Source organism: Dermacentor variabilis, chromosome 3, assembly GCF_050947875.1.
Source record: "Dermacentor variabilis isolate Ectoservices chromosome 3, ASM5094787v1, whole genome shotgun sequence".
Lineage (NCBI taxonomy): Eukaryota > Metazoa > Arthropoda > Arachnida > Ixodida > Ixodidae > Dermacentor > Dermacentor variabilis.
In genome coordinates, this window is record NC_134570.1 from 104,396,325 (window position 1) to 104,421,666 (window position 25,342).

General features: G+C 44.2%; 1 protein-coding gene across 1 annotated transcript in view; it reads right to left on the bottom strand.

Annotated features, from left to right (window-relative positions):
• Window positions 1-1,024: 1,024 nt before the first annotated feature.
• The window catches only part of LOC142574664 (nose resistant to fluoxetine protein 6-like), a 34,072-nt gene continuing 9,754 nt past the window's right edge, over window positions 1,025-25,342 (bottom strand). Inside the window, exons 3-8 of the mRNA XM_075683701.1 lie at window positions 20,288-20,399; window positions 19,234-19,318; window positions 11,381-11,472; window positions 8,722-8,901; window positions 8,279-8,372; window positions 1,025-1,127 (exon numbers count right to left, since the gene is read on the bottom strand). Coding sequence (XP_075539816.1) covers window positions 1,025-1,127; window positions 8,279-8,372; window positions 8,722-8,901; window positions 11,381-11,472; window positions 19,234-19,318; window positions 20,288-20,399 — 666 coding nt within the window. The remainder of the gene's footprint in view (window positions 1,128-8,278; window positions 8,373-8,721; window positions 8,902-11,380; window positions 11,473-19,233; window positions 19,319-20,287; window positions 20,400-25,342) is intronic.

Here is a 25,342-nt window from a genome sequence, read left to right on the forward strand (position 1 = left end):
ACGGAGCAATGCGGTCATCGCGATGTCGCTGGTCGTAAAGTCGTTTCTGATTGTCATGGTAAAGAGCGAATTTACTAAGGACTATCTTCTATGCGTAATAGGCCCGGACAATGGAGTCGCGTGCATATTTACGTGTTGAAGTGGCAGGGGAAGGAAGAAATGTGTCCAACAGTCAAGTTTGATGAAATCGAATAAAATGCAATCGGGACCGTCTCCAGCAGTGTCGTGAAGGTATGAATTAAATGCAAATGTCACTTGTAAGCATGTCTGTTAAGGTCGGACTCAAACGCACGGTGAGCCCGTTCGTCTGGGGATTCTGTGAAGTGGTGATGTTTTGACGTGGGGATCTGACGTGGTCATGTGTGCAAGTAACACCAAGGTGGTCAGCGTTGGGGCATCACGAAGCTCACGAAGAACTGTGAAGCGCAGGTGTGATGGTATAACGAGAAGCTGAATAACGTCAGAGTAAACGTCACGCCGATATAAGCTACCATTCTTGAGGGTGAACATGCGGACAGAGGCGTTGCTAAAAGTGGATTCCAGCTGCTCGATTATTCTTTTTAAGTAGAAATTGCGGTGCTATTCTACGGCGATGTTAAGCAACTGACTCAAGGAAAAGACGCAATCGGAGGATCCAATGCGCGAAGCGTCACAGTGGGCCACATGGTAGTGGCAAAAACAATCGGCATCTTTATGCAGGCTCCCGAGCGAGTCTGCCTGCAGGACCTTTCGAAGAGGCGCGCCGGCAAAAGCCATGGTGATCGGAAACTAATGTGAAGTGTGGGTCAAATAGATAATGCCGAAATTCTGCAACATAGAAAAATGGGGCACTGACGTTCTTTAATTGAGTAATTTCGCACCGATGTGGACAGCAGTCTGCTTGCATAAGCGATGACGTGCTTCAATCCATGTTGACGTTGGGCCAAGCCGGTGCCTATTCAGTAATGACTCGTGTCAGTGCGGACTTCGGTTTGGGCTGATGGGTCGAAGTGGGCCAAAATGGAAGGCGTTGTGAGGAATGGGGTTAACTCGCAGAAAGCTGCGGCTTGCGCAGAAACCCAGGTAAAAGGGGCTTCTTTTCAAGATCTGTGAACGGTTTCGCAATCACTGCGAAATTCTTCACGAACCTGCGAAAATAAGAGCAGAGCCCCACATAACTGCGAACAACTTTGACAGACGAGTGCACAGAGAAGTCTTTCACGGCTAGAATATTTTCTAGGTAAGGCTGTACGCCGGCAGCGTCTACAACATGGAGGAGGATCGTAATGCAGGAACGACTGAAACGGCGTCTAATAACCACAAGCGTGTATAACGCATTAACACATGAAGAAGAGAGTCCATCATTCGCTCGAATGTGGTCGGGGCCTCACACAGACCGAAAGGCATGATCTTGAACTTATAAAGCCCATCAGGAGTTACAAAAGCCGTTTTCTCTGGGCTCCTGGTATCCACAGCAACCTGCCTAAACCCAGGTCCACGGTCATATACGAGAGGTAAGCGGCACCACACAGACAATCAAAGGCATCATCAATTCGCGTAACGGGTAAGAGTCTTTGTTCATAATGTTCTTGAACTGGTTGGTGATGGTCTACACAAAAGTGCCAAGATCTATCCTTCTTCTGCACTCAAACAACAGGAGAGGGCCACGGACTGGAGGATGGCTCGATAATGTCCTTGAAAACCATCTTGTACACTTCCTGCAAGATAACGCTTCACTCAGACGCAGACACTCGGTAGGGGCGTCGGTGAACAGCTAGGGCTGACATCGCCTATGTGTATGAGATGTGCGACAACGGACGTCTAGCCCAAAGGCCGATTGCCGAAGTCGAAAATGTCTCCATACAACTCGAGAATACGTCTGATGGCTTCAGTGTGCTCAGGCTGAAGGTCACAGGTGACCATGCTGCGAATTTCGCGGCGGCCACAAGTTGTCGGTGTCGAAGTGCCCTTCTGAGGACATGTAGCAACTACTACAAAATCTTCTAGCTGAACGTATCGCAGGCCACAAAGGTGGATAAGGGAAAGCCCATGTGGAAGTACTTGCTTGGTGAAGCCAAAATTCACAATTGGAAGACAGGTTTTCTTTGCCATAATGCTGAGGACCATGTAAGCTGCAGCGAAGCCATGCGTCAACAGGACGTCATTAAGAGGCGTCGCGTAGTAGTCCCTATCTGGAACAGCTGGCGAACATGACCATTCGATATACGTCAGGCTTTAGATAGTAGGTGAACAAATTCGGAGCAATGTAAGCGTGATGGAGGAGGTCAGTCAATGGTTTCTCAGAGGCGAGGCACATCAAGGCGGAGGACACCGGTGGAGCAATCAATCAGATCGGAATTGGTAGAAAGGAAATCAAGACCGAGTATAAGGTCATGGGGAAACTGGGGACGGACCATCATAATAACCACATCGTGACCAGCTAGGTTAACGCAAGCTGTCCACATACCAACAACTGCGACCGTCTCCCCTTCAGCGAGACGCATGATTCGGGTGTTGGGAGGTGCAAGGAACTTCATGCGACGACGAAAACTGCATTCACGACAGAGACGCCGTCGACATGGACTTCAAAAATGTTCCAATGGGCACGTAAGGGCAGCCGAGGATTTAGGGTCAAGGTCGAGAGTGCAGCTTCACCTCCAAAGCTGCGCAGTCTAGTTTTCTTGCGAAAAGTGATGGCTAAAGGACGGCGATGGAGAACGCCGGCGAGTCGGTGAGCGAGATGGACTGTGATGCGGCGGAGGCGACTGGGCATAGCTGATGCCTACCTCAGGGACACTGGCTGCAAAGAAATCGGTGCGGGATGGAGAGCAGCTTGCAGTGCAGCAGGAACTTCAATAAGCGGGAAATGGGCTAGGGGACTGCACAGGGCTACTGGCTGCGGCAGTAGCAAGCAATGTGTCCCGCTCGGCTGCAGCGGAAACTGATAGCTTTAGCATCGGCTGTTCTACATTCGGACAGGTTTCTGGAACGATCAAAGGCTTACGGTCCGTGACGAGGCCTGCCTGCGAAGACTAGGGTGGCGTCAGGAGAGTTCATGCCGCAGTGAGTAGAGTACATGCCAAGGTCCACTAATTCCTGGTGAACAACGGCCTCGATCAATAAAACAGCCGGCGTCGAGGTGTCCGATACCATGGGTTTATAAGAAACCGGATAAGTGCCCTCGAGTTTTCGGCGCACGACGCGCGTTACGCCGTCTGATGCGCATGGTTGACAAAGATGCCTCACAGTTCGCGCTGCAGCGGTATTCGGCAGACGCTTGAACTGAGGCATGATGCGCCGGCATTTCGCTTGCTCTAGACGATGCCACTGTTTGATCGCATTGTCTACGCTGAATACAAATAGAGCTAACGCGTCGTACGTAATACCAGTACAAATGTGAGCGATCTTATCCGCCTCGGACATCTGGCTAGGACGTCCTGTATGTACAAATAAGGTTCAGTTGGCGTCTGGGCAGGTACCGGCAGTTGTTTCTTGGGAGTGAGCTATCGAACAAATTTGCCTGAAAAGGTGGCGGAGCTGCTGCTGGAACATGCCCCAGCCGGTGACATGGTTCTTGTGGATCGGCCACCACATGTGAGGGGTGCGGCCTAGGTAAAATATGGCGCTCACCAGCAGAATGGTTGGACCGAATCCATTCTGTTTGCTGACTCGTTCTTACATGTTGAGCTTCCCATCCACTTCAAATATGTTCGCCCCAGAAAAGGTCCCGGAATGGCGGGACCATACCAGGACGATAAAGTTGGTAGTGGTCGCAGGCGTAGCTGGCGGTGACGCCTCATCACCTTGAGGCATGGAGGCAGAATCGAGGTGGCGGTTGCTAGGAACATTCCGTCGTAAGAAGTACGCTGCACCTCCACCACATAAATGTTACATGAAAGCACACTGCAGAGACTATTTACACGGTGTGTTTACAAGTGTAGCAAGAGCTAGGCGACATAGATTATGATGATGATGATGATTATGCTGATGATGATGATGACCCGGACATGTTTGGTGCATACCAGCTCATAGGGAATGGCCAAGGGACGGGCAGATTGTACATATATGTTAAGGCAATGAATTTTAAAAAATCTATAATTTTGATGCAAAAAATTAAAGCGACGGAAGTTGACACCAATTATGTCACTGAGCCCTATTATATCCCATTTAGTGCCCTCTAATTCCTCGAATAGCACTGCTAGATGCGCCTCACTAGATACCGTTCTAGCGTTAAACGTTGCCAGGTGCAGACTCCAATGGTGGCCTCTCCGGACCAGGGATTCGTAGCCCCCTCTGATGCGTGGCAGGTCTAACCGCCGCCGTGGTCAGCTCCACGGTTGCCCATATATATATATATATATATATATATATATATATATATATATATATATATATATATATATATATATATATAATAAATGCCGCAATGAAGGACGAGTGCACTGAATTATGCGGTCAACAGTGAAATCGGTTTGATTCAATAATGAATTCTTCTATGCCTATGCGTACATTCCTGCATGAGTGCCCAAGCACAGACGCTCCGAAAAACAGCAGCACCGGAGTGTTCAGTGGCAGGACGACTGGTCGCGCTGTAATTTCTAATGTCCTTTTTATCAGGCAGGAAAAAATGACAGCATTCCAGTAAATAGTGTTGCATCGTTTGTAATGAGTTGTAAAAGTGGCACAAGGGGGGAAATTGCCAGACCAGGTTGGTGTATGTATAAATTTAGGGGTGGGAGTCGCAAACGCGGTGTCGTTAACGTCACTTCCGTCTGCCGTGTTGCGCAAAATTTACTGCTTCAAGGGAATTGTAAGTGGTGTAATTCTGAGGATGATGTCTTTCTGAGTTGATGTTGATTTCGATGTTAAAAGGATGTATCTTATAAACATGACAGAAGTGATAAAATCCGTTGTTGGAAGAATGGCTACCACAGGACCACTGATAGAAGCCTTGGCTAATCTGTCTGATGCTTCATTCATAAGTATGCCTTTCTGCCCAGGTACTCATATTAATCGTACACTCCGCAGATGACTTGGAGGCAGGGAGTAGAAAGTTGTTAATATATGCGACTCGCCGGGAGCAGTAAGTGAGGTGCACAGCGAGAAAACCTTTCTGATGATTACCGTGGTTGTGGTGCACACTTGTAGCTTACACAAAGCTAGGACACCAGCTAGGAATTCCGCTATGAATATTGGAGCGAAGTTGGGAAGCCGCGCAGAAAAAGTCATACCCAGTGATGATGAAAAAATTCCAAATGCGGCCTTTTTTTCACTCTGCGAATCATCCATTGCTATAATTACGTTTCTGTGGAGCTGATTCAAGTGATCCTGGAGTAAGCCGTTAAGATTAAGCTAGTGAAGCTGCATTGCATTGTTTGGGTGCATGTCCTTATAAAAGATAAGCAATGAATTTGAGATACTGTTTACCGTGATTACATCATTTATATGTGCTTCTAACGAACTCAATAACTATTGTGTTGCAATCACATTTGGCGTGTTGAACCGAGGCTATCAAACTCCAAAAAATTGATCTGGTTGATTGATTAAGATTGACTGGGACCTTCTTAGCGGGGATTTATAGAGCCTTTTGAATGTTTCAACGGTGAGCATTTTCGATGTCATTTCAAGGGATGTCATTCGTGATTACTTGTAGAGCACCGTATTTGCTACAAATTTTGGTAGCCCCAGACATAAGCGAAACGCTTCCCATTCCAGCAAAACTAGTGGACATACTTTATAAGCAGAAGCGCCGGGGAATAATACAAACCGAACTCTAATATAGGACGGATATACATGCGGTAAATCAATATGAGTGTGTCTCGGTGCATGCTCCATCGATTGCTGCTTATCCTTCTTCGTATCTCCATTGACGGGAAGCTCTTTAAGTTACGTGTTCAATATGATGACGCCTTTTAACATTTCTATCATAAATAATTCCAAAGTACTTGACCTTTTACACTTGTTGAATAGTGGAACGGTGGTATGAAAAGGATATAGTAACTAGGTCTTGCAGAGGAAAGACAAGAACGGCACTCTTATTTACCTTGAAGGACAAGCGGATACTGTCCAGTCATGTTTCTAGCTCGCATAAGTATTGCTGTAAGCACTCGTACAGTGACTGAATATCGCTTGCCGAAGCAGAAATGCTTTATACTCAGCGAAAACGCAAGGGCTTACATTCTGAGGATAAGGAATGGAGATGAGTAAGATGTTAAACAACAGCGGGGATAAAATTGCGCCTTGGGGAACCCCGCAGTTGTCTGAATTTTCGCAAGGAACTTCCGCTTTGTGCAGAAAACAAAACAAAATAGTTTTTCGGGTGATATCCAAGTTTCTTGCAGTAAAACTACATCTGGAGAAATTTACGAAGATAGAACGTATAAGCCAGCCAACATCAAGCAAGGCACGTCGTCGTCTTCAGATCAGCCGCAGCCACTTATGGGCACGTCGCACAAGTTCCAAGGGTCGACATAATCGTCTTCGAGTAGCGCGTAGCCCAATATCACACAACTTTTCATGATTGTTTTATTTTGCAAAGCTGGCTACTTCGTGTACCGAACTAAAAAAATTATCCTTTGATAATGTCACACGAGAAGACTAAGAGAAAAGATTGCATGTTTCGAAGCACTCGTCATAGCAAAAACAGGAAGCCAACTCAGACTAGAAGCGTGTTCAAGCAAGCAAGCAAGCAAGCAAGTCTTTTGTAATTTATTGCATGTGTTAACCCTTAAGGACGAGACATATAAATACCCGAAAAAGATGTTTATTTTCTACCTAAATCTGCAAAACACATCAACACAAAGTACAGGCAACGAAAATTTTAAAAAATACACCGCGGAAACTTTTCTGAGCAGTACGGGGAAAACCACAAGCAGGAAACTGCAAGTGGGTTTCACCCCAAGCCACCTGAGGCTTCATTTGGAATTTGCAAATGCAGCTTATATGTGAAAATAATCATGTGTGAGCCATATGTGTACATTTCATTCGCTTTACATCACGTGTGTGCCACCACTACTGCCGTAGATCTGACATCGGTCTGTCTCCTCTGACATTGGTTTCAACAAGAAGCGAATCTCATGCCAAACTTCTTCTTCATCCTGTGTTTCTGCTCGAAACCAACAAATCACGCTTGCTGGCTGTCATTCAGCGATGGCCAAAGAAATTTAGCCAGAAATTTGGTACTCGATACTGGAACTCCGCAAGATTTCTTTTTCTGGTATGTTCCTTGCAGGCAACACTCCTCAGTAGAGGGTAAACAATGCGCGGGGTTCACCATCACCTGAACACAGCCATGCCTGTTCGGAATATTCATTGCTTTAATAACATTCACTCAGGCTTGCTTAAAACTTCAATGAATAATAATAAATAATGAATAATACACTGCATGAATGTCCCGAAAACATTTTGGCAACCGTCGGTTCTTGTGCAATCAAATATTTGGCACGAGCGCTTAAGCATACTAAGGACGGGGTAGCTGTTATGAAAATCTAGCTCCTGGGCTCTGATGTAAATACCTGGGAACATATAAATCGGTTTCCTCGGAAAGCACTGCACAGCATTTGATTAGATTTGTCGGATTTAAAAGAAAAAGTTAAGCTCCATACACTCTAAGGAGTGCACTTTTATTTGGGTTGTGGATAATTTAATAAGACCTTTTGAATATGTAAATGAGAAAATAATCAAATTTGCCACTTTGTAACCCAGCAATGAGAAATGATATCACAATTTTGTAAACGGCACTTGATATTAAATTTAAACTGGACAAGAATGATATAAATAGACCGTTTTGAAATCGAACAAGATTTCATAAGTAGGATATTTGCAAAATCATTCTAAAAATTGGCACAAATTGAAGCAATATATAAGTTCATATATCGATTTCCTCCTTTTGAGCTGTTCTAATGAAAGTAGTTTATAAAGTGCGATATCGGATTTTGTCCGGAGTTATATTTTCAAACTTCTTTCTTCTTATCTTTAACCAAAGGGATTTTAGGCAATTTTTGAGAAAGCTTCCAAGCCCGCAATCAAAATTCTGCTTCCCATAGTCCCTAAAATTTCACTTTCTTCCGGACAAGCGACAACTCTCATTCAAATCTGCTGAACGGTTGTCACACATGTAGTTACGCGTTTTGGATGTTTTTAAATAGAGAAATCAAAGTTGGCCCTGAGCTAACAATGCTGAGGGCTACAAAAAATGTCATTAATACTGAAATATTGCCGCGGCGGCTTCGCGTTATTGACTACACCGAATTGTTTTATGTCTTTTGTCAAGTCTTCATGCATCATCACGTTGACTTGCCTGAGAAAAAAGAACGTATCCACACTGTTGAACCCTGCAGCGGCGATCATGTGGGTCCACTCGTCAGAAGAGACGAACATGTTCAGTAAACGTGCTAATGAGAAAAAAAAGAAAACGAAAAAGAAACTGAGGTGGATACACATGATTGTTATTCTCAAGTACGGTGTAACGAATATATGTGGAATAATTATCATCGTTGTAAGCTTTTAAGCTGCAGCTCTATGCGTGGGCTTTACTTCAAGCACATGCTCTTCCGAACACATCTTTTAAATGTGTTAGATGAATGATGAAGTTGCATAAGCAACACATTCAAGAACCAACGTGCCGCTCCTATAAGTCGAAGTGGTTACTAGACGACTTTCAATATTTTACAATTCGGGTCTGCGAGCATGTGTGCGTCTTGACACACACATCTGAAGTCAAAGCATGTAGCATTTACTTACACCAAGAGTCTGACAGAGTCGTGTACAAGTGGCCGACCACGATGTGGATGATGCAGAAGAAGCGTATGCCGTGAAGAAACTGCATGCTGTACTGGCTGGCCTGTGCTTTGTCAGCCACTTTGAGTAAATCACGCGTGTTCGAAGTGACGGAGAAAGCCGTCACGAATTCAAGCAGGGTACCTGCGGAAAGTAGGCATTTGTCACTTTATAACCAGAGCAGGCGACACATGCCATTTCTGTGCTCTCGCTCGAGGTGACACGCTTAACATGACAAGTTCAGCAAAGAGACTAGTGCAGAAAATTTAACAAGAAAAGCGTAAGATCATAACATTTGTCGAAAGAAATCTACGAGATTGGTGACAGCGGCCTCAATTCAATAATGGGGTGCTATGCAGGATGCGCGGAGTTTGGCGAAACTCGGTATCTTCACGAGCTCTGGCGACACCCTAAGATGAAAGCACAAATGGTACCGAGACACAGTTTATCTTTCGACAAGCCTCCAGTCTCATTGGTTTATCTCGATTCACTCTGGGTGGCTATCATTCCTTGGGCGTTGCCTTCTGGGCGGTCGAGAAACAGGGGCTCATGTGATCATACCGTCGGTGCATGGTCGTGCCTTCTTTCACTTGTTTGTCCTTCCACCGAGTGCATTACATGCAGAAGCAAGTTATAAAGCAAATGCATTTAGTACAATATTATCAGTTACTTTAACGTGGTTTACAAGCATTTTAAAGCTTACAAGTTGTACACTGGATGCGTATTAGACTAATTTGTAATTTAGTACGCTTCGCATTATACCACGAGGGAACGCTGTGGTGGCGTCATCACATCCATTCACCGGGCGAGCATGGCGGCTAAGCAACGGAGAGGCCCAGTGTAAACAAACTCGTACAACGAGCTCGCAGTGCGCGACGTAGTGATCAGGCTCGACGATGGCCACCATTTCTTGGATAGTTCTGTTCCTCCGTGAGCAATCTTTCCGTGCACCACGAAAGACGGCCAATAGCTTCGGCGATTTTACATATCAAACGCCTTCTCAGGCATTCGCACAAAAAAGACAGCTGAACTGTGGCAACTAGGTTCACTCTTAACTCTTTAGACGGTTCATCAATGTTTTTCCCTACTGAACGATGCATTTCTAACAGTTCGTTTTGTTTTCTTCTGATCTTTTGCCTATATAACCAAAAAGAAACCCACTGGTTCTTTGTTTTAGATCTTATCGGCCATCATGCGCTTTTGCGCTTTCTTCAATTTTGACCGCATGAACACAACGAGCACAAGCTGTGACTGCGCCTACCGCCACAATAACCCAGGACACGATAGGCGAATTAGCGAATTTTTATATAACGCACTCTAGTAAATGTTTTTATGATTCAAATTTTGTACCAGCCATATCGCCACTTTACATTTTTCGCATTTTATTTCTATATCTTTTTTTGCTATAGTAATCCGAAACATACGCCCCCTCCACCCAACTTCTGAGCGTCGGTTTACTTTCTCTCGGCGCAGAGCACGAGGTCACGGGATCGAATCCCGGCCATGTTGGCCGCATTTCAATGGAGGCGAAATGCGAAAACACCCGTGTACATAGATTTAGGCGCGCGTAAAAAATCCCCAGGTGGTCGAAATTTCTGGAGTCCTCCACTACGGCGTGCCTCATAATCAGAAAGTGGTTTCGGCACGTAAAACCCCATAACTTAATTTACTTTCTCTCGGCAAAGGTGGCAATCCTGGGTGGTAATGGAATGACGGTGGCCCATTTACGGCGCGATGACGCATTGGCCCTATATTTGTGCTGTCTACGTATCTCACGAATGCGCAGCCATGGAAAGTCAGAAGACTTCCAGACACGAGCGAGACGTTTATCTGCACGAACGATTCAGCGCAAGTGGCCTTACCTTCACGCCCCGCTCGATCGACCCTGCAGTGAAGGAATGGCAATGCTCTGCATTCCCCTACTGGCACGAGCGCTGTGCGCCCGAACACTATCGTTCCGCCTGAGCTGCCGTCCACACGCTACACTGTGGTGCAATCAGTGGTGTCAGTGGAACGTACAGTAAAGTTCCAGCTACGAAACCCGGTAGTTGTCCAGCGGTTTGATGGAGGTGCAACGCCAGCAGGTCCGCTCGCATCACACCTCATTACACTAAGAGTGCGAGGACGCGGTTTCTTGTGCCCAGCAGCAGTTGCCTTCAGTGATACGTCGTCCTAATCCGACGCCCTCGCTTATTCTTGAAATTTATGCGCAACGCTAACCACTGCTATCAATTTCAAAGCTTCGCCCTTCACACGAAAGTGCATGTTTTTGGAGGGGTTACGGAACGCTGCTGGCTCATTCCTACGGATTTGTGTAAAATGGAGCTTCTCAATTCAGAGCTGATTATTTAGCCTCTAGCACGTATGTCACTTTGAGTAGCCATTTCAAAGCGATCTCGTATTCCTTCGCGCAAACAGGCACTGAAACTTCCCAAGCGATTGGCGACATTTACACCGATATTACCGTATGACGCTAAGATAGGAAAGATGAAAGACTAAATTATAAAATAACACCCACGCACAATGCACGCAAGCGAAATAAAAGCGGAACAGTGAAATACATCTGATGGAGACGACCCCCTATAAGAAAGTGTCAAAATAAGATATAATTTAATTTACGTACTGCGTTTCTCGTTGTTTTCCGGCCTCATTTTCATGATGTAATCCGTTGTAGTAGCAGAAATGATGATGACTAGAAGAACAGCCAGGAAGGACCTGCATATGAAACAGACATTTATTTATTGATACACGGTTTATCTCAACAAAAAGCAATTTAGTTTGGTTATTCACGTTGAAATTACAATGGTGTTAATATCCCTATGATCATCATCATCATCATCATCGCCCTCTTCTATGTCCACTGCTGAACGAAGGTCTCATCCTGCGATTTCCAATTATCACTGTCCTGCACCAACCGATTCCAAATAGCACCCGCGAATTTCCTCATTTCATCGCTCCACCTAGCTTTTTGTAGTCCTCGATTGCGTTTTCCTTCTCTGGGTACCCATTCTGTAACCCTAATGGTCCAACAGTTATGTAACCGGCGCATTACATGACCTGCCCAGCTCCATTTTTTCCCTCTTGATGTCAATTAGAATATTGTCGATACCCGTTTGTTCTCTGATCCAAACCGCTCTTTCTGTCTCTTAAAGTTATGCCTAGCAATCTCTGTACCATCGCTCTTTGCGCGGTCCTTAACTTGTTCTCAAGCTTCTTTGTCAGTCTCCAAGTTTCTGCCCCATATGTCAGCAGTGGTAAAATGCACTGATTGTACACCTTCCTTTTCAATCATAATTGAAAGCTTCCAGTCAGGAGCTGGCATTGTCTGCCGTATGCTATCCAACCTATTTTTATTCTGTGAATTTACTTCTCATGCTTAGGGCTCAATGTGAATAATTGAAGTAGATATACGTACTCCTTCACAGACTCTAGAGACCGACTGGTGACACCGAATTCTTGTTTCTTTGCCCGGCTATTTATCATTATCTTTGTCTTCCGCATATTATATCTTCAACCCCACTCTTACACACTCTCTGTTAAGGTCCTCAATCATTTGTGGTAACTCGTCTCCATTGTTGCTGAATAGAACAATGTCTTCCATGAACAGAAGGTTGCTGAGATATTCGCCATCCATCTTTACTCCTAAGCCTTCCCAGTATAATAGCTTGAATACTTCTAAGCACACAGTGAATTGTGCCTCCCTGTCTGACGCATTTCTTTTTAGGCATCTTCCGGCTTTTCTTGTGTAGAATTAAGGTAGCTGTAGAACCTCTGTTGATATTTTCGAAGGTCTATACGTAATCGTTCTATACTCCTTGATTACGTATTACCTCTATGACTGCTGGTATATCTACCGCGTCAAATGCCTTTTCGTAATCTATAAAAGCCATATATAGAGGCTTATTGTACTCTGCGGATTTCTCGATAACCTGATGGACGACATGGACGTGATCTATTGTAGAGTATCCTTTCCTGAATCCAGCGTCTTCCCTTGGTTGAATAAAGTCCAGTGTTGCCGTTATTCTATTGGAGATTATTTTGGTAAATATTTTATATAATACTGGGAGTAAGCTAATGGGCCTATAATTTTTCATTTCTTTAACGTCTCCCTTTTTGTGGATTTGTATAATGTTTGCATTCTTCCAGTTTTCTTGGACCCTTGCAGTCGATAGACACTTCGTATAAAGAGCCGCCCGTTTTTCAAGCATCATATCTCCTCTATAATTGATTAAATCGACTGTTATTCCATCTTCTCCTGCAACTCTACCTCGTTTCATGCCTTGCAATGCCCTTCTGACCTCATCGCTAGATATAGGAGTTCCTGTATCCTGTTCATTACTGTTTATAATTGAGATATCCTGACTCCCCAGGGCACTGTACAGCTCAGTATAGAATTCTTCCGCTGCTTTTACTATATCTTCTAGATTGTTGATGATTTGACCCTGCTTATCTTTCAATGCGTACATCTAGGTTTGTTCTATGCCAGAATTCTTTCTACCCGCCGTGGTTGCTGAGTGGCTATCGTGTTGGGCTGCTGAGCACGAGGTCGCGCGATCGAATCCCGGCCACGGCGGCCGCATTTCGATGGGGGCGAAATGCGAAAACACCCGTGTGCTTAGATTTAGGTGCATGCAAAGAACCCCAGGTGGTCGAAATTTCCGTAGTCCTCCACTACGGCGTGCCTCATAATCAGAAAGTGATTTTGGAACGTAAAACTCCATAATTTAATTCTTTAAGGATTCTTTCTCACCGATATCAGGCTGCGTCCAATTTTACGGCTTCTTCAGTCTTTCTCACGTTATAATTTCGAATATCCTTTATTATCGCCTTGTGTGTCAGTTTTGACAGTTCCGCGAATTCTAACCTCTCTCTTGAGTTGGAAACTTTTAATTTTTGTCGTTTCTTTATTAAGTCTTTTGTTACTTGGGAGAGCTTGCCTACTTGTCTTGGTGCCTTGCCTCCCACTTCAATTGATGCCTCTGAAGCCAACCTTGTTACGGTTTCATTCATTAGCTCTATGTCATCATCATCTCTGTTCTAAGGCAGCATATTTTTCCGCCAGTACCAGCTTGAACTTGTCTGCTTTTACCCTTACTACCTGGTTAACCTGCTTCTTCTAGACCAATTTAGCTCTTTGTCTCTTCAAATTGAGGTCAATCCTAACGCTTACTAACCTATGATCACTGAACTTTGCCCTACCTATCACTTCTACGTCCTGCACTATGCTGGAGTCAGCAGAAAGTATGAAGTCAACTTCATTTCTTGTTTCACAATTAGGGCTCTTCCAAGTTCACTTTCTGTTGCTACGTTTCCCGAAAAAGGTGTTCATTATTCTAAGCTTATTTCTTTCTGCGAATTCTATCAGCTTCTCTCCTCTAACGTTCCTAGAATCGACGCCGTAGTTGCCAATTGCTGGTGCTCCAGCCTGCTTTTCCCCCATTTCCGCATTGAAGTCGCCCATCACTACAGTATACTGAGTTTGCTCTTTGTCACCGCTAATTTCCTGCTAAGACCTTGTAAAAGATCGCAGTATCTATAAATAAATAAATGATTCAACAACTTCGTAAAACTCATCTATTTCCTCATCATCGGGACTGGATGTTGGAGCGTAGACTTGTACTACCTTTAGTCTGTACCTCTTATTATATTTCATTACGACTACAGCTACCCTCTCCTTAATGCTGTAGAATTCTCCAATATTGCCGGCTACCCGCCGCGGTTGCTCAGCGGCTATGGTGTTGGGCTGCTGAGCACAACGTCCCGTGATCGAATCCCGGCCACGGCGGCCGCATTTCGATGGGGGCGAAATGCGAAAACACCTGTGTAGTTAGATTTAGGTGCACGTTAAAGAACCCCAGGTGGTGGAAATTTCCGGAGTCCTCCACTACGGCGTGCTTCATAATCAGGAAGTGGTTTTGGCACGTAACACACCATAATTTAATTTTTTTCTAATGTTTCCGGCTATGTCCTTATCAATTTGGAATCCTACTACGTATTGATTCTTATCTAGGAGACCGCTATAGCGGAGGACATGTCCATTATCCAGCAATGTATAAGCGTGACCAGTTCTTCTCCCAGTTCTTCTGATCAGGACGATGATATGCCAAACAATGTCTGACAATTCCTCAAAGAGTCCTGCTAAGCTAACCTCACTGGAGAGGGTTTCGGTGTTAAACGTTGCCATTGTCAGTTTCCATTGGCGGCCTGTCCGGATCCAGAGATTCTTAGCAGCCTCTATTGCGTTACTGGTCTGACCGCCGCCTTGGTCAGGTGCGACGCAGCTGCTGAGGACTGAGGGCCATTGGGTAGTTGAGTTGGCCATTTGGGAGGGGGTGGCCGAATACTGCACCAGGGAGGCCAATTCCTGATCTGGTGAGGGATCGTCTTGTTGAACATTTCTGGGCCTTCATTAGTTGGTTGTACCTGGATTAGTATAGCCCCACTCGCTCTCAGCATCTTTTGCCCGTGTCTGGCGTCACTCTAAGCCTGCAGAAGTTGTGCACTGGAGGAGCTGAATTCCAAGCTCACCATCATATATATATATATATATATATATATATATATATATATATATATATATATTCTTATAGCGGGATTCAAACTTCCGTCTATGGCAACCGAACATTCGCCATAGCCCAGTCAGATAATCCGACAGGCGGGCAGGCTACCTTATCGCCGACAACTACAGCCCCGAGGACCCTACATGCCTAAAAACTTCTTTGATTTGTTGGCGAGAGAAGTGTCCGCGATAGAAGGCTGAGACATCGGATGTGACGAGGGTGCACTGACTGAGAATTTCGCTCACAGGCAAATTCTCAGTGGCAAGACGGACAGCCAAAAGATAGTTCTGAGCCGCGCGTAAAATATGCGACCTTGGAAGCTGCCTTCCTATATGTTTGGAAAGCGCTTATGCGACGCCTCCTTTAAGCTACAGCGTAAGCTTATGCCTGAGATCAGTTAGACATGTTTGTAAGCTTCCCACGGGAAACCCATGGACGTCCGGTTTGCCGCCGAACTTGCAATAATTCTAACTTTGCAGTTGCGAATTCGGGCTCTTGATCATTTTGAGTACAAACGAAAACCCGGTAAAACTCATATAAGTGCGAATGTAGAGCAAATAGATGAGTGCGAAATACGACCTCTTTTACACGACGGAGATCTGCAGTGTGAACTTTGCTACTGTTGTCGCTACGTTATTTTTCTTATGATGTGCGTGATGTTGTAAACTGCCTGATCATAATTTCTTTTCCTATCGCACGACAATTTTTTTCTCTGCTGTACAGAGCCCATAATACTATTCGTGTTTTGAATAGTAATAACGCGCACGATGCGCTCGCTTTGATAGGAGCCCTCAATTTCTACATTTCGTAGTTGTTGTACGAAGAATCATGGCAGTGGTAGACATCGCAATAGTTTCTGTCACTTGAAAGTCTTTCAGAGAAGGCATTAGCTTCGGGCCACCTCCAGTTGCGCATACTAAAATACTTGTAAAACACAGGCCTTCTATGAAACAGACACAATACAGATATTAGTGAGAGGGGGTGCATATGAAAGAAATGCTAAAATTCTGGTCGCTGCAAGAAGTTCCAAAATCAGTACTCGCTTGGAATGTTTAAAAAAATTAGTGATCATTAGCTATTGCACAAAAAATTCAAGCACGAAATTTAAACATTTACAACTCTGCACCAAGAACAAATATTAATGTTCTCGAAGCAGCATCGGTTAGAGCACTCAAAGAGCTTCATATAGCAATTTTCAATTTGGGTGAGATTGTTACAATCTTTACGAGGGTTTGAGATTTTTGTAATTGCCCTAGCCGCAAATCGGTGGCATTTTCAAAGAAGTGTGAAATACATCAATTTTGTCTACTTTACATAAAATTTTAGCTTCAGTTGACAAAAGTGGGACACTCTCGTTTCAATGCTGAGTTGCGAGGCTGCACACGTTACCATTGAGGTCTTCAGATTTGTCAGTTTTCAAGAATTTTTCCAAGCAATTGACGGCCTAAATAAAGAAGGGACAGTAGACTTCCGCAACTGCTGTGGCCCTGAACTAATTTACTTCGACAACCGCATTTGCTATCAACTAGGACGAGCATACTATCTTTTGTTTTGCTTGCCTGCTTCTTCCTCAAATAATTGCATTCTCGTACTACGGCGAATTTCAAAATAATCCAGTTGTTATAGGCGGGTTTCCTAAGGGGGAAGGGTTCGGTCGCATTAAAATGGAGTTTTAGAGCGTCAGCTGTTATGGGCCTGTTCGAATAGCCGTTTCGATGTTGTCCGCCCACGCCAGCGTCGCCACCGGTATCCGTTGCAGCATACGCCGGGAATGAGAAAAAAAAACCGTTCCCGCACCATTCCGCTGAGATTGAAGCCGGGCCCCTTGCACGGGAGTATTCTACTCTACCGCAGAGCCATGTCAGTGCTTGCTGGATTGCAGCGGCAGCATGTCCTATAAACGCGTCCTAGCGGGCGAGGATACACGCGATATGGCAAACGCGCCGCGCAGCGTCGATATGTACACACTTTGCATTGCAGTTACATATTCTTCCACCAGGTGGAACGCCATGTAGCAGTCACAGGTTCAGTGGGAGCAGTGGAAAAGTAAACATGTCCGCAATAGGCATTAGTAAGAGGCGATGGGAGGATTGCTGGACGAAAAGTAGGGAAACGACAAAAAACGGAGACGTACAAAAGCACAGTTAGCAATAGGGGATCAGAAAATTTGGGTGTGGGAGTTCATAGTTGTTATTTTTATTTTTTATCGTTTAACTTAGGTAGGACATTAAGCAGTACAATAGCAAGAGCTTGGCGGCGCAACCCACCGCCCCGTTCCAAAGGGGACGCTCATGACATCCATCCCATCCATCCAACATATGTAGTGAGAGGCGGTAGATGGAGAAGTATGGAGGGCAAGAAAAAGAAGAATGATAGGATGCGTAAAAATAGCTATAATTCAAAGCATGCATGGCATACCTGTTTAAATCAAGTACGCTCGGAGATTGCTTATAACCCTCCAGTTTCAAAGCGAATGCCAATACATCATCGTTAGCAACGTATCGCGCCATTGGTCACGCGATGTGACTTGCGTGCCGAGGAGTCTCTATACGTGCAAACTTTGGATTACCGTTGAGCTGTGTTCCATCAGGATACCCGACATGTCTCAATTGCATGTAGCAGTTGCAGGCTGCATGTAGCTGGACTTGTTCATATTTAAAAAAGCGCCAAAAAACACGGGCAAGGGAGGACACAGGACGAGTGCTCGTCAGCGAGAAATCAGCGCTCGTCCTGTGTCCTCCCTTGTCCGTGTTTTTTTGGCGCTGTTTTAAATATGAATGATCCGTACCAACTAGCTCGCACCCAAACCCTTCTGAGCTGGACTTGGTTAACTCAAGCATGCTAGAGGTCTATTAGCCACCGCACCGTTTCACAGTGGATACCAATAAATCATCATTGTCATCACCGTAATCATCAACAGCATCGTATCGTGCCAGGAGTCAAGGGATGTCACATGTGCGCCGCTTAGTATGGATTCCTGTATATACTCTGCGGTGCACAGTATGTCGCTGGCAAGAGAGGTACGAACCGCTGCTGAAGAAGCGAATCGTAGAGGTTCGCGCGTGGTCAGTCGCACAAGGCAAACCGAGCTTAGAGGACTTAAGTGCTCTCGCAGTAAAATATCTCCCTGCAACAGTCGCTAGGTTTCAGCGATCTCTTTTAAACACAGGAAGAACTAATCAAAACCAAAAATCAGTGCTGTGGCTACCGAGCAAAACAATGTCTCCGTTGCCATGTGCGTAGACACAAGCTTCAGAGCTAACGCTTCCACGCAACATGTGCTAGCGTCCAAGAGAGAATTCCCGTGACGCAGTTGAAATCTAATACGGCCGGTCTATAGCGCGCATCTGGCCTATCGATGAGCTCTACAAAGCATCCGTGATTTTCATTAGACTGGGTTCGTGCTAATTCGCCGGGAAAGCTCGGGACGTAATCAAGGTGATTAATTGCGACACAGCGATTGCGTCTCGCGTTGGAAGGAAAAAAGTTATTGCATAGCAATTTGGGTATAGTGATGGCTTTCGAAAACGAAAACGCATACGCTGGAGCATTTATTCCCTTTCTGACTAAAAGAAAGCCTCGGTTTATTCAGTCATTAGTTGTCGGGTATATCGCTGTGGTACGCTTATATGAGTTAGTGCTTGCATTCTGTTCAACTTCTTTTCGGCATGGTGGGTGTTACTGCACTTGTATATTGCATTGCAGCTAAATCAAAACCTAATTTGGATTAACTTTGCGTGAACGAGCAATGTATACAGACGCGTTAAGATCAATCCGCATACATTATCCCGGAGCTTTACAGTCTCAGCTATTTGAAAGCGTTGATGTAATGAGGCTATACAAAAAATCGTACTTCTAATTCATTCTACAATGCCGAAAAACTTCATTGGGAGAGAAAAAAGTGATAACAGCTTACGTGATCGCAATTTGAGCTGTAGTCCAAGGTGCCGGTTCCGCAGTTACACAGTTTGACACTTGAAGGCGAACCAGTGACAGTTTCACTGCAAGTAGAGATTGTTAGAATAACTTCAGAAGCAGAATATACATAAACATATATTGTACATGATTTCTCACGTAAGCAACGAAAATTCGCCAGCGCATTTTTGGCTGATCGACGAAAACCTTAGTTAACGGATGCACTGTATATGTACAGTTCGTGTTTAGAAAAGGCAGAGAAATTGTGTTGACAGTAAAATCTGGCAGGGGCCTATGCTAGAGCTGGTGTAGGGTTTACCAACTTTTGAGTAAATGTCCTGTGTCCGGAATTCACTCAGCCAGGATCAATCTTGCTGGTTGTAGTAACGTTGGTCATGACGGCGAAATGTCCCAATCTTATTTCTTTGTTTGCTGGACAACAAAACATCAAGGAAATTTGTTCTTTATATAGAGTGAAAGCTCGTACCTATATGTATCTTTTTTGTTCTATTGCATTCTCATAAAAACAAAGACATATATTTGTGGCGTGATTTTAGTCTCATGCCATGCGTTAGGCATTCAGGGTACTCCTATCTGTATTGGCGTCCGTGTAAGTCAGGAAGCTGCACTGCACGTTGTGGTAAACCACTACACTTTGGACCGATAAAAATTGGTTCACTTTTGTTACATGTACAGACTAGGGGTTCCTGGCACTGACAAAATCAGTCGTCGCCAGCCATGCTTCTCTCCTTCGCCCTCCTCACCCCCCACCCGAACTTCAACTCGACCTTAGGCAATCCTAAGCTTATGTGGCATATGAGGTACAACGCTGAGGCTCTGGGGAAACAAACGTACTAAATAAGTCTCGGTAGGCCTGATGGCGATTACGGTAGTGAGAACAGCGCCAGCGAAAGTTTTGAAAAATGCTTCACCTAGGCTGCTGAATTATGATGATTAAAGCTTAATTTTTCATGTAGAGAAGGCAAGTGGCTATTCCGTGCCATGACACTCGACATGTCTTGATTCAAATATGAGAGCCATGGTAATGCACGTACATGTGTCTACAAGAACTTGTAAGTCTTCCTGGCCACACAGGTCTATGAAGCAAATTCCAAGGCGAAAAAATGGGACGTCCAGCACGGTGGTGTAGTTCTTGAAGTATTGAAACTGCAACGAAAATGCATCTTACCGCATTAAGTTCACGTATGTTAACAAACCATCGTGATATGAACTTTCTGATGTTTCGAACATTTCTGCCATACGGCCAGTCTTCGCACTTGCTGGAATCCGTCCTGTCATTTAGGGCATAATGAACGGATGCACAGAATGTTTTCTCGTGTGAAAAATTTAGGATGTTGTCTAGTAAAAATTACTGCCGTGTTCATGGTGATCTTCATGTTGCTCGAAAATGACCAACATGTCCAGTGTAAGCAGTAATTTAACATATGAGGGTTATTGATTACTTAACGAGAATCAAAATATAAGCATGTGTCATGTTTCACGATTGCGCTAAAGTTTTACTTCAACTTATTTTTTGGGTGCTACTAGTAGCGGCACCGATAGTGATTTATTGTGTTGTTGTAAACGTCTCACCGCCGTAAAAGTCCCACCATCAATTTACCCGCGTGTGTTCGGCGAGAAGGATTCATTCTGGCAGAGCGGTGCGCCGAATATTTGTTGGAAACACTTCCCAAATCGTCACGATGAATCAAATAGTGAAGATTTCTTGTAATTACGATTGCCGGAACGCAATGATAGTCCTACAGATATCAATATACTAGAAAAACTCACTCCTGTGGGCAGGCTAGAAAATGCACACACACCCAAAAAAGAAGAGAGGCAACGTTGCCTTTGTTGAGGAGTACATCTGTTTCGGCAAGCTTGCCTTGCCCACTACAAGCTAAGTAGTGCAAAAAGTAAAAATGAAAAGCAGTCCTGTGTGCATGCGTGTCTTTGCCTTTTCGCACTGTCTAACTTGCGGCACCTAAGCCATTGTCATTTAGAAAAAGTTGCACCTGACGAATTACGTGTAATTATTTACTTGTAAGCAATTACAATCTTCCATAATATTGTAATATAACGATTAGTTTGTTTACTAATTAACGATTGCTGTAATTACACCTAAATTAACGAATTACGTGTTGCTAATTACTTTAATGACGGCAAAAGCTCTAACAAATGATGGAGCTTTGAGAGTCTGAACTTCGCGAGCATTGCATGCAGTTGAACGCCCTAGACCGTGCCATGTAGCAGCCTGACAAATGCGCTTGTTCAGATAGCCTATCACGGGGGCTCTGTATTTGTTTGCTCGTCATAATGCTCCACCAGATGTTCGCTAGCTGACTATTTAGGAAGATACTGGTATCTCTCGATACCTAATGCCGGTAGGACAGTATAGGCGGGAAATCGCATGTACGGACGATTTTTTCAGCTTTGCACTGGCCCATGCGGCATCGTCTTCTCCAAGTGTCAGCAGCAATGAAGGGCTGCGCATTATAGAGGACGCAGATGCTGAGTAACCATAATCTAGTGCGGAATATCCGTATACGTCACAACGCATTTCGACCCACCAGCGCGCACATCAAGCGAACTGGCTAAGATCCCTGTCTTTCACCCTTTCGCAACCTTCAGCAAGATTTCAGTGTCGCTACTCATGTCCTCATAACGAATAAGATAGAAAATGACCAGCGATAGCTCTTAGAAGCAGTTCTTATTGCTAATAAGCAACATACAGAGCACTGCAGAAGACGCTATGAAAGGCTGGAGCAGTCCAAGCAGCCACCAAGACGAACAGCCCATAACCGAGTACTTCGTGCAGAGAGTCCGCCACCGAGTACACCGGAACTTCGAGCCCCTGCAGGTTACCACATGCCCAGTCACGCAGCGATACGGCGTTACTCCTCGTGCCCCATTGGCAGTGGCTTGTCGGGTTGCCGACTGCGTCTGCGCGTCCTGGGTGCTCACGTCACTAGCCGGCTACTTAAACGGCGCAGCGACTAAAGGTGGCATCACTTCGGAGCACTCCAGGCAGCCACAGAAAGAAAGCTTATAACCAAGTACTTTGTGCAGGTGCGTTTGTTAGCATTCTTACTTAGGTAACTATTGTCTAGGCTGCTGGACTGCTCCGTATAGTGCACGCAAAATGAGTGAGAAGCCTGCTACAACCGTCAAAGAGCTGGCTAAGACTTTGGAAGACTTGACTAGTACTCTTGACGTGAAAGATGACGTCATAAAAAAGCGACCTAAAGCATGTAATAAGAACCGAGCTAGAGCCTGTAAAGTAAGTAATTAAGTTCATTAGTGGACATTTTGAGGCGTTTGACGGGGAAGCGCAAGCAATGAAGAACCAATTAGTTAATGTTAAGGATTGCAGCAGGGAAATAAAAAATGACAAAATGCGCCTTGCGAAGGAGCCCAACGAGATAAATAAAGAGTTCGCTTTCTTGCCACACAGCTGTAAGAGCAACCTGGAAATAAAAGTAATTCCTTTGACCCTATAGGAGACCTGATCTTGACAATGAAACAATTTCTACACGCATTCGTACTGAGCTTGCAGAATCTGACATAGAAGTAATCCATTGGATGCCGTTAAAGGAAAAAGAAAAAGCGAAACAATATAGTAACATTCACCTCTCCTAAGAGAGACAAGTTTTTGAAAGCAGCAAACAGAGACTGAACATGTCGACCTTAGATTTAAGCATAGATCGCCAGTGTTCATCAATGAGCACCTTTGCCCAGCAAATAAGGTACATTTAGGGAATCTCTGAGCGGAAAACACGACAAAAATCGGAAGTTCACATGAATGTCCGACAATAACGTGTTAATGCGCAAGGCACGAAATTCGGGGGTACTACATGTGACATGCGCAGAGGACCTCGAACGAGAACAATAATTGATCAAAATTATTAACAATGCAGAAATTAACAATGTGTGCTGCAAACATGAAAATTTATGACTTTTTCACTGCTATATCCGCAGCATGAAGAAAAATTTTGACCAACGTCTACTCTACCTGCCGTAACTTTCGTTTCAATACGACATCATTGCACTAACGGAAACGTGGCTAAGGAAAAATGATCAAATCAATATATCTGGATATGTAATATTGTCACAGCCACGAGTGCATGCGACACGTGGTGGCGGAGTAGCTCTGTTTATCAAGAATGAGCTGAAGTTTCAATGCCTAACTAATATCTCGAGCACTCAACGATCTGCGTAAACAGTTTGCAACTCTTAATTACGGTGTAATTTTAGTGCGGTTTACGCCCCCTAGACTCGGGCGTTGCTGATTTTATATCCATGATGCACAAAGCGATAGTTCCTTGTGTAGCCTTACATTCTGAATGAGTAGTCTGTGGTGATTTTAATATTGATCTATCAAAATACCAATGTCATAATTATGTGTTCCTGTTGCAGTATTTCAGTCTTAGGGACTTTATATCCGACCACACACGTTTCTCAGAACGTTCTGCGACACTTATTGATCACGTGCTGTGAAGTTTCGATACAAATGCAGAAGCTGGTGTTTACGATTTCGCCATTGCTGATCACTGCCCAACTTTTCATTTCTTGCCACTACTCCACTTGCATGCTGTGCAAAAGTTGAGCACGAGAAATTGCACGTGGTTTAATCACTCGCAAGTACGTACCCTGATGCAATGCACTTTGTTCGAAGCACTCTATTATGACGATGCCTAAGTAGAATGTGAAAACATTATTTGCAACACCACCAGTGCAATTAGACAGTCACCTGATACGTGCACACGACATAAATATGACCGTGCTATATGTCCTTCGATAACTCACATTATTCTTGTACTTCTGATGAAAAAAGATTACTACTACAATAAGCTGAAATTGAACAAAACAAGTGACTAATATAAGGCCCAATTTGAACATTTCAGAGATCAGTCTGTTGGTATTATGCGTAAATCCAAAAAAGCATGTAATACTGCTGTTATTGGTCGTTGCGGTGTAAAACAAACATAGCTAATTGTCAGAGGAGTCACGCGACTCTGTGATAAAAAAAATTCTTCCAGGCAATATAACGTCTACCCTTACTAATAATTTTGATCATTACTTTGCTACTATTGGTGAAAATGTTGCGCAAAAATTTAGTAGTGCATGGCCCACCACTAATGTCGCAAGGAATGAAAACAGGTTTAGTTTTCACATTATAGCAGAAGAAGAGGACGACTGCTATACATAGACTGCAGGTTGAGAAAGCGACAGGAGACGACAGCATACAAGCTAAGGTACTGACAGATAATACTGATATTTTGAGTGATCCACTCTGGCACCTATTTAGTCATTCGTTAAGTGCCATTTCCTATCCAGATATATTAAAATTCGACGAAGTCGGCCCACTATACAAAAGAGACAACCACAACGTTCCCAGTAACTAAAGGCCGATATCCGTTTTAAAAATTATGAACAATATTTTCGGAAATATATTCGCACAGTAACTGAAACACTTCCTTAGCAAAACTGACGGCATTTGCCTTGAGCAGCGTAGCTTTGTCCCAGGAAGGTCCACATCTACCTGTGTCCAGACTTTAACCCAAACTATTAACTCTGCTCTTAACCATCAAACGATTGTTATCGGTATTTTCATTGAAAGAAAGAAGGCATTGGACACCATCTGTCACTCGACACTGTTAGAAAAACTAAAATGCTACGGTATCGCTGCTGGCTCTCATGACTTCTTTAATGGCTATCTTAAATCGCGAACACAAAAAGTAGAAATCGACGGTTTTCTAGCCGCATCAAAAAAACGTCACATCTGGGGTGCCGCAATGGTTTCTTGTGGGTCCCATTTATTTTTCTTTATATGTTAACAATTTCCCGCGAGTATTGCAGCCGTCAACTGTTTTAACGTATGCAAATGATACAGTGATATTACTTATACAAAGTACATTTAAATCTCCGCAACGCACTGTGTCCAACGAACTGCAAGCGGTTTCAAGGTGGTATCGCGACAATCAACTGTTACTAAAAGCTAAGAATAAATACATTATTTTCCATTCATTATTGAAAAACGTTAATTACGCTTCAGTTAATATATCATTAAGGAATCGAACAACGGAACGCGTTCACAGCATTAAGTATAT